Source organism: Eschrichtius robustus, chromosome 12 (assembly GCF_028021215.1).
Source record: "Eschrichtius robustus isolate mEscRob2 chromosome 12, mEscRob2.pri, whole genome shotgun sequence".
Taxonomy (NCBI): Eukaryota; Metazoa; Chordata; class Mammalia; order Artiodactyla; family Eschrichtiidae; genus Eschrichtius; species Eschrichtius robustus.
In genome coordinates this window covers 31,252,375-31,266,366 of record NC_090835.1, presented here as the reverse complement: position 1 = coordinate 31,266,366, position 13,992 = coordinate 31,252,375, and the positions used below count along the sequence as shown (strand labels likewise).

Sequence of the window (13,992 nt, the reverse complement as noted above, 5' to 3'; positions counted from 1 at the left end):
AATTTTTATTATTTACTTGGTCACCAAAACATATCAGTTGGTGAAAAATCATGTAGCTATAAACACATCTCTGCTTTTATGACAGGTTGGAGGATAAGGAAGAAATATTTCTTGATGAAGATTAAAAATCAGCCAAAGGAACGGCTAGTGTTAAGCTGGGTAAGCTAGTTTTTTTTACTTCAGGCTCATTTCAAGGACTTCAGATGGGTTTATGAAAGCAGATATTGACAAGAGAATTACAAAATTGTATTGTGCTCCTGAGTGATGTAAAGGCCTCCTTAGTCACACATCAAAGGAGAGTCATTTAAGTCACTTTTTTATGCATTTGGTAGTATCGATGTGATTATATTTGATCAACTAGTAAACATTTGGAAAAAAATGCAAACAGTTTAAAATAGTTCTCTGGAACCTCTGTAGGGTTGACAGTTTGGCAGTTTGTTTTAAAGAAAATACTTGGGTAATACTTTGTTTTATCTGTCACTTTGAGAGTTCTAGTGATACACTTGATAAATGGAATTAGGTAAGATTACAGTTAAGTCCTAGTATTTGTATGTTTATATGCTATCTCTCCAGAAAGGCCATGAGACAGCAAGAATTAATGTGGTTTTCATCTTTGGTTTACAGTTATATATTTGGACAGATTAAAAAGAGGGAAAGACTCGCGAATTCCCTGGCGGTCCAGTGGTTAGGACTCCCGCGCTTCCATTGCAGGGGGCACAGGCTCAATCCCTGGTCGGGGAACTAAGATCCCGCAAGCCATGGGGCGCTGCCAAAAAAAAAAAAAAAGAAAGAAACATGAAAAAAAGGAAAAAGGAAAGACTTATAAGGAGTTTTTCTTTTGATGACCAAGACAGCACCCTGATATTTCTTCCCATGTTTGCAGGCTGACCTTGGTCCTGACAAGTATCTGTCAGATAAAGATTTTCAGTGTCTAATCAAACTTCTGCCGTCCTGTTTGGTGAGTACAAGTCCTTCTATTATTCTTGGTGCTGATGAGAGATTCACAGTGTTTTCTCATGAGTGACCATGGACAGAAGAGCTGGAAATAGTCTCTAGGCCTGAGAATGGAGAGGTACAGTGGATTTCATTTCAGACTGAGAGCGCTCAGGGCTACTCCCATAGATCAGAGGCCATTTAAATGACATTCATGACCTCTAGACAATCCATGGCACATGTGGTAATGTAAATGTAGTTTTTGTGTTTTAAGCCAATACCAGAATAGGAAAGCAGCCACTTCTCTGAGCCTCTTGTTCTTGGTAAGGACGTTTGTATCAGTGAAAGAGCTGTTTCCAGCCTGAGAAAACAGAACTGATACAGTTTTAGGTAAACTGGATGAAGGATTCTAATCGAAGGCTTTCAGTGGAAAGAATGTCATGAGTGTATTTCAAAATATATGCAGAAATTTTTAAGGAAAAGAGTAATCTGGCCAGAAAATTGAGTTAGTGTTAATGTTCTTTATCTGTTTTATGCATGAGGATGTAGGACCCTTGAATGAGCACAATTACTCTGACCTGTCCAGTTGGGTTAGCAAGTTCATTCTTTTTTTTTTTTTTAAGTTTGTTTTTTTTTTTTTTTTTTTTTTTGGCTGTGTTGGGTCTTCGTTGCTGCACGCGGACTTTCTCTAGTTGTGGTGAGCGGGGTCTGCCCTTCATTGCAGTGTGCGGGCTTCTCATTGCGGTGGCTTCTCTTTGCGGAGCATGGGCTCTAGGCGTGAGGGCTTCAGTAATTGTGGCATGTGGGCTCAGTAGTTGCAGCATGCGGGCTCTAGGGTGCGCGGGCTTCAGTAGTTGCGGCTCACGGGCTCTAGAGCGCAGGCTCAGTAGTTGTAGTGCACGGGCTTAGTTGCTCCGTGGCATGTGGGATCTTCCTGGACCAGGCATCAAACCTGTGTCCCCTGCATTGGCAGGGGGATTCTTAACCACTGCGCCACGAGGGAAGTCCCGGCAAGTCCATTCTTGAAGATAGAGTGTCTTGTCAGGCTAGCAAAACCAAGCTTTTAATGAGGTGTGATGCCTGGCCAAAAAACAAATGCTGTGGTCTTTGAGTTTGATTAGTTGTGTCACACAGGCTGTGAGCACCCAATTCTAAATTTCTTTTAATGGATGTGCTTTTTAAAAAGAAGATAGTGCAGGACTTCTCTGGCGGTCCAGTGGTTAAGGCTCTGCACTTCCGCTGCAGGGGGCATGGGTTCAGTCCCTGGTTGGGGGCACTAAGATCCTGCATGCCATGTGGCATGGCCAAAACAAACAAACAAACAAAAGTAAATAAATAAATAAAAAGCTGGTGCATATTAATTACAGAAACTCAGAAAACACAGATAAGCAAAAATAAAATAAAACTTGCCCATAATTCCAACCAACCAGAACTATGAACCAAAATGTCCAGTTGTTACTTTTCTAGAATTTTATATGATTATATTTGAAAAATTATATAGATATTGTTTTAAAACCTGATTTTTTTGTTGTTGTTAATGGTATACTATGAACATCTTTTATTGTTAATAAATATAGTATAATATCATTATTACTGGCTGCATTAGAATTATCCTTGGCTCTACCTCAGTTCACTCAGCTAATCTATTAGACATTTGGGTCACTTCTAGTTTTTTGCTCTTACTAAAAAAAAAAAAAGCCATAGTGAACAATTTTGGCTAAACATTTGTACCCTTCCTTAATTATTTTTATAAGATAAATAGCTAGAATTAATTAATAAGTAATTGAAGGAGATTTTTTTGACACTATATAAATAGCCTGTTCTTTATCAAATCCACTAGTTTTAGCATTCATAGAGATTTTCTAATTCCATCATTCCTCTTCTATTTATTAGTTGGCATTCTACTGTAAGGAAGAGCTTCCTCTTCTCTCTTCTTTGTCTATTTATATCAATATGGACTCAAGGATTTTTATTGTATTCATTGGGTTTCATTTTGAGGTGATGAAAATGTTCTAAAATTAGATTGTGTGATAGTTGCACAGCTCTGAGTGTACTGAAAACCATTGAGTTCACTTTATAATGGGATGTGAATTATATTTAATAAAGCCATTAAAATATCAGCAGCAATCGCTTTGATGTGATAATCAGGAGAAACTTCATGATCAATTTGCTGTATTTCCCTGGGCACACCCTTCCATCCCCCGACACACTCAGTCCCTGCTCATCAAGTCCTTGCACAGCCCAGCTCCCAAGGGTTTAAATGCTCATGGTACTCCTTTGAGCTAATGGACACTGTAATACCTGAAGCCAATTTGTCCATGTAACCAAAATTCCAGGTCATGTGAGGACTTTTCTTTCAGTCATTAAATAATTTGTCTTACTCCCCACCCCACTTTGTCGACATCCATTGCACACTCCAGTAGAGGGACAGGAAGATTCATGCTAGCTGCCCTGGAAAAGGGCCAAAATGCCGAAAGATGGCTGCTGCTGCTTGTTTCCTGGCTGTTACACTCCCTGGCTTGTCACTAAACAGCAGTGTGGAATGTTAGGCAAAGCTGTGAGTGAAGACACATTTATCCTGGTTCCCACTTGGCTGTTCTAGGATTTGGCTGTATTTCTTACCAATTTACAGAGGCAGAATATTAAAACCACTGTTCCAAAAATGCAGACTTTCCCTCTCTTGCACCACACTTTTGTCTGAACTGTGAGACTACTTGTACCAAAGTAGACACCTTCACTTGGAGAGCTTAGCTCATCATTTATCCACTTCCTTTTGTCACTATAGTTTACCTTCCTTCTCTCATCTAAGAAATGAATTACTATTTGACCATCTAATAACTTGAAAATGCCATGTGTTCCGGGAATATTCTGCATTTATGTGCAATTAAACTATCGAGCTGGTACTTGACTCTGCATAACCAGATCCTGGATCTAAAAGGAGAGTAGATGCTGATGCAGATAAATGCGAATTTCTTTTTTGTTTTGGCAGCACCCTTACATCTATCGTGTTACCTTTGCCACAGCTAACGAATCCTCAGCATTGCTAATTAGAATGTTTAATGAAAAAGGAACTTTGAAGGACCTGATCTACAAGGTACTTGTGGTGCAAATTCATGGTCATAAAGACGTTCTCATGTCCCTTCAGAACCTGTTGTTCATACTTGATCCCTAGGCTTCCAGAAGCTAGGCCCTGAGGATTTAATTTTAATTTTATTTGGAATTAATTTTTATCTTAGCAATAGAAACTACCCAATTTGGCTAAAGAGCATTCCTTTCTCCACATGAGGGAAGGTTGAACATTACATAATTATATCCGTTACATTGTAGGCTGCTCTTAGGTCAGTTTTAAAGTTTATGACTTTGACTTAACAAAGCAATGTTGAACTATCTCAATAAAGCTGTAAAAAAAATTAAAAAAAAAAAAAACAATACTGAGAAACTTTACAAACTCATAGAAAAAGAGATCAGATTTGTGGTCCCCAGAGGTGGGGAGGGGGGCGGCGAGGGGGAAGTGGAAGAAGGCTGTCAAAAGGTCTAAACTCACAGCTGTAAGGTAAGTAATATCAATAAGTACTAGAGATGTAGTATACAACATGATAATATAATTAACACTTCTGTATGTTAAAAAAAAAAAAGCAATACTGAAGAATTCTAACAGTATACAAGACTTTGGCGTCTTCACTGGACTAGAGAAAGGCTGGAACCCAGGTCAGCCTCTTTCTATTAACTGTGCAGACTGCTGTATTTAAAAGCCCACATCCTGCCAGCTGGACTCATCTGGTGCCCCCCAGCCTCTTAGCGTCCTGCTTGTTCAGGGAGGCTGTGTGTAGAATTCGACCAGTCTACTGCCTTCTTATGTGCTCTTTGTTCCTTTCCAAAGGCAAAACCAAAAGACCCATTCCTAAGGAAGTACTGCAACCCTAAGAAGATTCAAGGCCTTGAACTCCAGCAAATAAAAACATATGGGCGGCAAATACTAGAGGTAAGAGTTATTTAATTTTTGTTTGAGTTGCGTTGGAATTTCACCCAGCCTCACCATGCTCTTTTGGGAAAGATCTCAGGCAATATCCAAAGTAGTTTAAGTTGTCTGATGGCTTATAAACTGGTGGCATTGTCATATTTTATCCCAAAAAGCAAATATTTGAGACTAAGGCAGTAATTTAGATCAACACAGTTCCAAAAGCTTAGCTATTGGAAATTCCTAAGTTAGTGTCTGATTTAAGAACTTTATTGTGTGAGTACCAACTTTTGTGTTATTTTCGGTTGATCTTTATCTTGGTGCCAAGATAACTCAGCTATCTTGTTCAGTTTTTTTCTAGGAATCTCCCTAGTGACCGGTTTGGTTTTGTTTCAAAATATATTGACTGAAAAAGCAAAGTTTAACCTGTCTTGTATCTGAACGAGTTGTGGGGGGGAATGTGACCTCTACCTATTTTTTAATAGGTACTGAAGTTTCTCCATGACAAGGGATTCCCTTATGGGCATCTTCATGCTTCCAACGTGATGCTGGAAGGGGACACTTGCCGGCTGCTGGACCTTGAGAATTCCTTGTTGGGCCTTCCTTCCTTCTACCGATCTTATTTCTCACAATTCAGGAAAATCAATGTAAGTTGCTGAAAGTCATGAAACAGCAGGTTTATTTTTAGGTATAAATTATGCCCATGGCAGGATGCATGATCTGCCACTGTAAGAAATATGCACAAAGCAGTGACAGGTACAGTTGTGGTAGGCGTGCCTGTTGGCGCTGTTTTCCCACAGCACTGCTGTATCTCCGAGAGGCTAGTTGAGGTGGTAGCTGGGACAAGGAGGGCATAGAACCAGTGACTGGAATACCATGGAGGGTAGGACCAAGACCTTTGGTCAGAGCAATGCTTTGTGAGCTTTTACAAAAGGCTTTGGAATTGGGTCATCACTACCAGTTGTGAGTGGGGTTGCCCCTGGGCCATGTTTCTTAGTGGAAGCCCAGGGCAGGAGGCTTGGGATTCACAAAGCCAAAGCAAAGGCCAAATATGCCGCTGCTCTCTTTTCTTCTGCAGACATTGGAGAGTGTGGACGTCCACTGCTTTGGCCACTTACTGTATGAAATGACTTACGGACGACCGCCAGACTCAGTGCCTGTAGACTCCTTCCCTCCTGCACCGTCTATGGCTGTGGGTCAGTATGGGGTGTGGAGGGGCCTTCTGGGCCCTCGTAATGTGCAGAGCTACTCACCCTCTTTCCAGAGTCCAGGAAAGACCCAGAGGAAGTTGCTACGTTCCACAGCCAGAAAGTCTTACTCGTATAAAAGTAATTTGAGTGACTTCCTTAAATGCATTTCCCTGAAAATTCAGAGAGCTTGTCTATTTGTCAGGCTATCTGAAACCTCAGGGGACATTTTATAACATGCATTAGAACTTTGGAAGCAAGAGGATGTGAAGAGAAGTATGGCCAGACTGAGTCTGATATAGAAGCAGGAGCCAGGAGCAGGCAACTTGCAGCCAGTCTTGCGGACTCAGGCAGGTGTCAGGAGTCAGACCAAAGCTGGAGAGAGACCTGCGAGGACAGCCACAGGCTAGACACATGGTAGAGGAGAGCCTGGCAAGCCCAGGGCTAGGAAAGGCAGACAGGAATGCAGATACCTGGCACCTCGGATTCAGGAGCTCTTCTAGCATTACTGAGGGGGCTGAAGCGAGTGCGGGGATGGGTGGGCACCTGTAAGAAGAAGGGATGTGAGGACTGATGCAGTGTCATCCTGGGACCCTTTCATCCCCTCCACAGCCAGCTCAGAACTCACTGCCAGAGCAGAGGGAGGGGAGGGCAGGGCAGGTCTTGGACCACTGTGCCTTCCAGGCATGCGGGGCAACCCTCCACCAGTGTTAGTTTTGTATCAAATGAGATAGTTCCAGAGAACAGGCCCCGAGACTTCTTTGGGTTGAGTTTGAACAGAACAGCTGAAACTGAACAGTTACCTGCAAGTAGAAAAATCTGGCTGCTTTTGTTTACATCATCCAAGGTGTGGGATGGTGCGATACTAACAGTTGGCATTTCGTGTGATGGTTTTGACTAAAAGCAGGCAAGCAGAGAAATGTCGCTCAGGTTCAGAATTTTACTTCTGTGTAGTGTTTACTTCTCTTTTCAGAGAGCAAACATATTTGTGGATGATATCTTGAATCCCTCCTCCAGTTATCTCTGGAGTATATTTAGCTCTCTGTCAGCATGTGGCTCCTGAACCATTTCTTTTGAGGCGTCAGTGGTGTCAGTGTTGCCAGCATCCGCCTCCCCGGCACGTGTGCCATCTGTCTGTGCGTGAAGAGTTTTGACACTGTCCTGATGAGCCCGCAGACAGTTGTTGCAAAGCGGTGTCAAACTTTTCATCACCAAGTGGATTTGCCAGCATGTCCTGTGGAACTAAAATGTGTATCTGTTCATTTCAAGTGGCCGTGTTGGAGTCTACGCTGTCTTGTGAAGCCTGTAAAAATGGCATGCCCACCGTCTCCCGGCTCTTACAGATGCCGTAAGTCAATCCCACACCTTGGCTGTAACCTTCCTAACTGTGTTGACCACTAGCCCGAGTGTCTGGTCCTGGTAGAGACCCAACAGCGTCCCCGCAGAGTCACCGTGACCTGCTTGCTGACGGTCACTTGCCGCATGATGTCCTGACCTTTCCTTGTGACCTCCCTGCACCATAGCCTGACTGCTCTCTCTTCACATCAGTGTCATCTTCACGTGTGTCTCTCCCTGTCCGTGTTGGCATCGTATACGTGGACTTCCCGCTTGGGAGGTAGTGAAGGGGGGCCACCCTGTTTCAGTGCACCGCGTGGCCCACGGCTGTGGCTGCTTCACTAGCCGCTGGCTGGGGAGGGTCTGGCCTCTCGGAGGAGGGCAGCGTGGCTCCGGCCTCCCCTGCACTTGTTTGTTCATTTACTCACTGGGTAACGCGTATCTAACGTCTGACGTGTACCAGGCACTGTGCTGGGGCGTAGAGCTCAGAAGACATTCTCCTTTAAACAGGGTTATGAATAGTCAATTGAGGTGGGTGACATAGTGCTTTGGGGCCTTTCCTTTAGGTATGTTTTCTATTCCTTCATGGAAAGGCAGCAGGGTGGTTAAGAAGCATGTGTCTGAGGTTAGACAGACCTGGGGGTGGGCCCAGCCTTACCACTTCTACCTGGGTGACCTTGGGCAGGTTTCCTAACCTCTGGAAGCTGAGTTTCCTCATCTATAAATGGGGACAATAATAGCCCCCACCTCAGAGGGCTGTTGGGAGGATTTATTGTGATGATTCCTAGTACAGTGCCAGTTACTAAAGCAGAGTTTATTAAATGTTAGTTATGCTTACTATTGATTCAGCTTATACGCTGTGCCTTGCGACTTACCCAGTGCTCTGTAAACAGATGTATTTGGGAAACAATTGTATGGGGAAATAAGGCGGGACAGCTTGAGGTACGTACAGCCCGAGGTCAGAGGAGGCGGTGATCACTTCAGATTCCTTGTGTTAGGGAAAGTCTACTCCAGCTCCGGCGCTGTCCTCGGCCCTGGGGAGGCTGTGATGGACAGAGCAGCCCAAGCCCCCGCCACGTGGATGTGACTTCCTAATGTTTGACTGACGCTGGTGCCTCCCTCCCTGAACCAGCCACCATTAATAACAGTGTAAATGTGGAAAAATAGATCTAGTCAGGGAAACAAAACAATTTTCACACACACTTTTAGAACATATGCATTTGTAGTTAGGGAACAGCTTGTATCCACGTTAATTTACTTGGGTTTGTAGTCGCAACCCCTGCTCCAAAGCGCTTACATTTTTCTCCCAGTCTTCCAGTTCTAAAGTGAATCCAGATAATTTTTCTTCACTTAAGTCTTTCTACCGTGTGGGCTTCAGCCTTGAGACAGCACTTGGAGAGGTGTGAACTCTGTTCAGTTCCAAATGTGTTGTCTGGAAATAAGTGGACCCTCGGCCTTGAAGGGGAGAGTTATGTCTCCACCTCCAGGCCGCCCAGGGAGTGCTGTGGGGAAAAGTTAACCCTGTCACTTCTACTTGTGATGTAGTTCCTGTTTTTTAAAAAGGGGGACCGTTCAAGGGAAGACTTACTTAGAGCCTTTTGGGCACTGCCCAGACAACCATTTAAATTCTCTGACCTGTTTTAGCCAAAACAGTTCAGAATTCCTCATGCTATTGTTTTTAATAACACACTTTTGGGCCTCCCTGGTGGCACAGTGATTGAGAATCCGCCTGCCAGTGCAGGGGACACGGGTTCGATCCCTGGTCCGGGAAGATCCCACATGCCGCAGAGCAACTAGGCCCGTGTGCCACAACTGCTGAGCCTGCACTCTAGAGCCTGCGAGCCACAACTACTGAGCCCGCATGCCGCAACTACTGAAGCCCGTGAGCCTAGAGCCCGTGCTCTGCAACAAGACAAGCCACCGCAATGAGAAGCCTGCACACCTCAACAAAGAGTAGCCTCCGCTCGCCACAACTAGAGAGAAAGCCCGCACGCAGCAACGAAGACCCAACACAGCAAAAAATAAATAAATAAAATAAATTTATTAAAAAAATAAATAACTCCCTTTATAGAAACAAAAAACAAAAAACACACTTTTGAAGAGAGAATTGATATTCTCCCAGAGCTGCTGTTTCTTTTTAAGAGAGCATGAGAAACACTACTTTTCTTAGAAGAAAATTATTTTCTCGTTGGTTTCCAATCAGTACAATTCCTTTTTTATTTACTCTCATGTTTTTATTATATTGAGCTCTAGAATAAATTTTATCCTCCTCTGGGGCAAAAAGAAAAAAGGAAAGCCAATTATTCTGTTTAGAAATATCTACTGCATATATTATTTGCAATATAATATAAATACAATAAATAACGTGCAAATTTCTTTTCAAAATGTGAATTAATTCACTATGTAGCATGAGAAGACTGTCACCCCTCAGTGGGGAAATCACCTCCCCTACATGGCTGACCCACTCCCCCTGGAGAGCTCCGAGATGGTGGGGAGTGGCGGGTTTCTGGAGGTCACCTTGGGTGGCCCGGAAACTCCTTTGAGTTTGATAAACACGAGATGGTGGGTTGGCCCGGGGCTGGAGGATGTTGGAGGGGACCTGATGGGCAAAAGATGTCTCATTCTGCTTTGATCCTGTTCTGGGAGTGCACCTGGTTTAAGAAAGATATTTTTGTTTGTTTCTTTTCTTTACAGGTTATTCAGTGATGTTCTGCTAACTACTTCTGAAAAGCCACAGTTTAAGGTAAAGCAAATTATATCATTTCTTGGTTTGTGACATAAATGTGTACTTGGAAAGTTAGCGCTTTTTTAATCAAAAAAAAGAAGGTACAGTATTTATAAGTGTGGACTGGAAAAACGCACACTTAAGAGCGTTTTTATTTGGGGACCTTACTGAGGACAATAGCCGGGAGACAGCCTCTCTGATAGCTCTAAGGAACTATGAAGAGACAGGGGAGGGGCCAGGATATATATGAAGTTTTCGCTGGGAAAAAAACATGTAGTCAAGCATAAAAAGATTACTGCTAATCACAGAAGACAGACATCTCAAGTTAATGATTTTAGTGTTTTTCTATTTATGAAAGATGCCAAGAATCTGGGGTCATTGAAATTTTTCTTTAGATAGGCATCTTAACTCTCTAGGGTCCTGTATATCCAAAGCACCACCAAATGCTTCCTGTTTTTCTCCACCCTGAATTCCCCCCAGGGCGAAGCTTCGGAGGGCAATTGCAACGGGTTGCAGCTTAATCCTTGTGGAACGGGAATGGCCAGCAGCCTTCTTTATTTTACATAAAGAAACATGGCAAATAATCTAAATATCCTATAATGAGGGAATAGTTTAATAATTTAAGTACATGTATTGGATTAAATGTGTTTTATCTAATAAAAGTAAAATTTATAAAGACATTGTAGTAGCCTGGAAAATGATTATTATTTGGGCTAAGGGAAAAAAACAGGATATAAAATATAGTGTGTAAAAAAAAATACCTCTGTCTAGAATAAGGACTGGAAGGAAGTCTCCTGGGAAGTGGCGGTGTTATGCGGTGTTGTGAAAAGAGCAGGGGCTTTGGAACAAACGTATGGACACCAAGGGGGGAAGCGGGGGTGGCATGAGTTGGGAGATTGGGGTTGACGTGTATACACTAATATGTATAAGATAGATAACTAATGAGAACCTGCTGTATATAGCACAGGGAACTCCACTTCGCTGTACAGTAGAAACTAAACCAACATTGTGAAATAACTATCCCCCAATTTAAAAAAAGGAAAAAAAAAAAAAGAGCAGGGGCTTTGGAACTCCCTCAAACCAGGTTGATGCCTTGCTTTGCTTTCATGATACCAGCCATTTATCTAAGGCAGGGCTTCTCAGCCATGACCTTTGACACTTTGGGCCAGGTAGCTGTTCTTTGTTGCCGGGGCTCTGCTGTGCGTTATGGGATGTTGAGCACCCCTGGCCTGTACGCACTATATACAAGTAGTACTCCCATTCCACCCCCCAACTGTGTGACCGTGAAAACTGCCTCCAGACGCAGCCAGCTGTCCCCTAGGGAGGGGACGGGGGCAAAATCACCCTCATTTGAGAGCCACTGATATATGGGCAAGGACCTATTCTTTTGGTCTACGTTTACTCGTTGTGTAGAATTGGTGAGTATAGCTTGTCTGTTGTCACTGGACAACTGAGATGATCCCTGAGAACGCCTAGCTCAGGGCTGGGCGCTCACTGTTAGCGTTGTTTTGGGTAGTGAGATGAAGGGTATTTCTCTTTCTTCTCTCTCTATTCCCCAAAAACCTGTAAAACTCTTACGAAGAAATTACATTTAGGGGGGAAAAAAAGAAAGAAAACCCCAAACAAGGTGGGGTCAGAAGACTTACAGGCAAGGGAGAAGCTTTCCTCTGTCCTGTTTTGCCAGTTAGAGGAGTTCTGACAGTAATAGCTTCTTTGGATCTGATGTAGGAAAAAAAAAACTTTTAAATTCATGTCTTCTTTACTGAAACTCTTCAGGAAATGCATTCAGCCTTGTAAATAAATATGCTCTCCTCAACCCTAGTAGTCCAGCCCAGGGGTCATCATCAGCCCTTGTTCTTCCTCCAAGCCAGAGAGCCTGCAGCAAAGACACTGTGATCTTAAAAACCAGCGTTAATCTCTTGTATGTCTGTTTTCTTTCTGGAAAGATACACAAGAGACTGGTGATGTTGGTTGCCTCCATGGTGGGGGACTAGGTGGGATGTTTTTTACTGTGGATATACCCTTTTTATGCCTTCTGAGTTTTGAACCATATCACTGTGTATTACCTACTCAAAACTTTTTTAAACTTAAAAATTTTTTAATATTCATTTTATTTATTTATTTGTTTTTGGCCATGTCGGATCTTAGTTGTGGTATGCAGGCTCTTCGTTGTGGCGTGCAGGCTTCTCTCTAGTTGTGGCACGCAGGTTCCAGAGCGCATGGGCTCTGTAGTTTGTGGCACGCAGGCTCTCTAGTTGAGGCACACGGGCTCAGTAGTTGCCCCGCAGCATGTGGGATGGTAGTTCCCCGACCAGGGATCGGACCCGCGTCCTCTGCACTGGAAGGCAGATTCTTAACCACTGGACCACCAGTGAAGTCCCCTAAACTTAAATTTTTAAAAGAATAATAGAGACAAAAAGTTGAACATGGTCTGGGTGTCTGTTTTCTAGGCCTGAACTCCTCATGGTTTGAAAAACTAGTAAATTAAGAAATGACAAGCTCAAAACCACACTAAGCTTTTGTTAATAGCATCTTCCAGTAGGAAAAAACTTAATCTTGTGAAATTCAGAAAATAAGTCTTAAGAAAGAAAGGAAGGAAGGGAGGGAGGGAGGAAATAAGTCTTTCACAGAGAAAATCCCTCTGAAGTTATAAAATATTATAATTACTTGAATTTGTGTGTGTATGTTCCAGTAAGCTTTGTATATTTTTTTGTTTTTAATTATGATAAAAACATCATGTAAAATGTATCCTCTTAGCCATTTTTAAGTGTGCAGCTCAGTGGTGTGAAGTGTATTCACATTGTCGTGTAACAGATCTCTGGAACTTTTTCATCTTGCAAACCAAAACTCGAGACCCATCTTAAGTACAACTCCCAATTTTTCCACCCCCAGCCCTTTGGCAAACACATTTTACCTTTTAGATATCTCATATAAGTGGAATCATACAGGATTTGTCCTTTTGTGACAGGCTTATCTCACCCAGTATAATGTCCTCAAGGTTCATCCATATTATAAGCATGTGACAGTATTTCTTTCCTTTTTAAGGCTGAATAATATTCCCCTGTGTGTATATACCACATTTTATTCATCCCTTCATCTATCGATGGACATTTGGGTTTCTTCCATCCCTTGGCTATTGTGAATAATGCTTCAGTGAACGTGGGGTATGCTTTGATATCCTGTTTTCAATTCTTTTGGATATATACCCAGAAGTAGGATTGCTGGATCATATGGTAATTCTATTTTTAGATTTTTTTTGAGGAACTTCTATGCTGTTTTCCATAGCTGCTGTGCCATTTTACATTCCCGCCATTAGTGTACAAGTGTTCCAGTTTTTTCCATCCTCACCAACATTTGTTATTTTCCGTTTTTTTGATAGTCACCATCCTAATATGTGAGGTGATATCTCATTGTGGTTTTGGTTTGCATTTCTCTCATGATTGGAGATGTTGATCATCTTTCCATATGCTTGTTGGCCATTTGTGTATCTTCATTGGAGAAGTGTCTGTTTAGGTCCTTTGCCATTTTTTTCCTTTGATTTTCTGCTCTTTATTTATTTATTTTTTTCAGGTTTATTGTGGCATAATCCATTTTTGGTGACAAGTCCATTTTATAATTGATTACTTATGTTTTTGTTTTTGAGTTGTAGGAGTTCTTTATATATTCTGGATATTAACCCCTTATCAGATGTTTGATTTCCAATTATTTTCTCCTATTCCGTAGGTTGCCTTTTCACTCTGTTGATTGTTTCCTTTGATGTTCAGAAGTTTTAAGCTTGATGCAGTCCCATTTGTCTATTTTGGCTTTTGTTGCCTGTGCTTTTGGTGTCCTGTCCAAGAAATTATTGCCAAATC

The 13,992-nt window shown here is 42.4% G+C and overlaps 1 protein-coding gene across 9 annotated transcripts in view; it reads left to right on the top strand.

Annotated features, from left to right (window-relative positions):
• The window catches only part of PXK (PX domain containing serine/threonine kinase like), a 74,345-nt gene that overhangs the window by 43,548 nt on the left and 16,805 nt on the right, over positions 1-13,992 (top strand). For all 9 annotated transcript variants that reach the window (XM_068559524.1, XM_068559523.1, XM_068559519.1 and 6 more), the window contains 8 exons: positions 86-159; positions 884-958; positions 3,923-4,027; positions 4,814-4,915; positions 5,377-5,538; positions 5,970-6,087; positions 7,348-7,426; positions 10,108-10,156. In XM_068559524.1, coding sequence (XP_068415625.1) covers positions 86-159; positions 884-958; positions 3,923-4,027; positions 4,814-4,915; positions 5,377-5,538; positions 5,970-6,087; positions 7,348-7,426; positions 10,108-10,156 — 764 coding nt within the window. The remainder of the gene's footprint in view (positions 1-85; positions 160-883; positions 959-3,922; positions 4,028-4,813; positions 4,916-5,376; positions 5,539-5,969; positions 6,088-7,347; positions 7,427-10,107; positions 10,157-13,992) is intronic.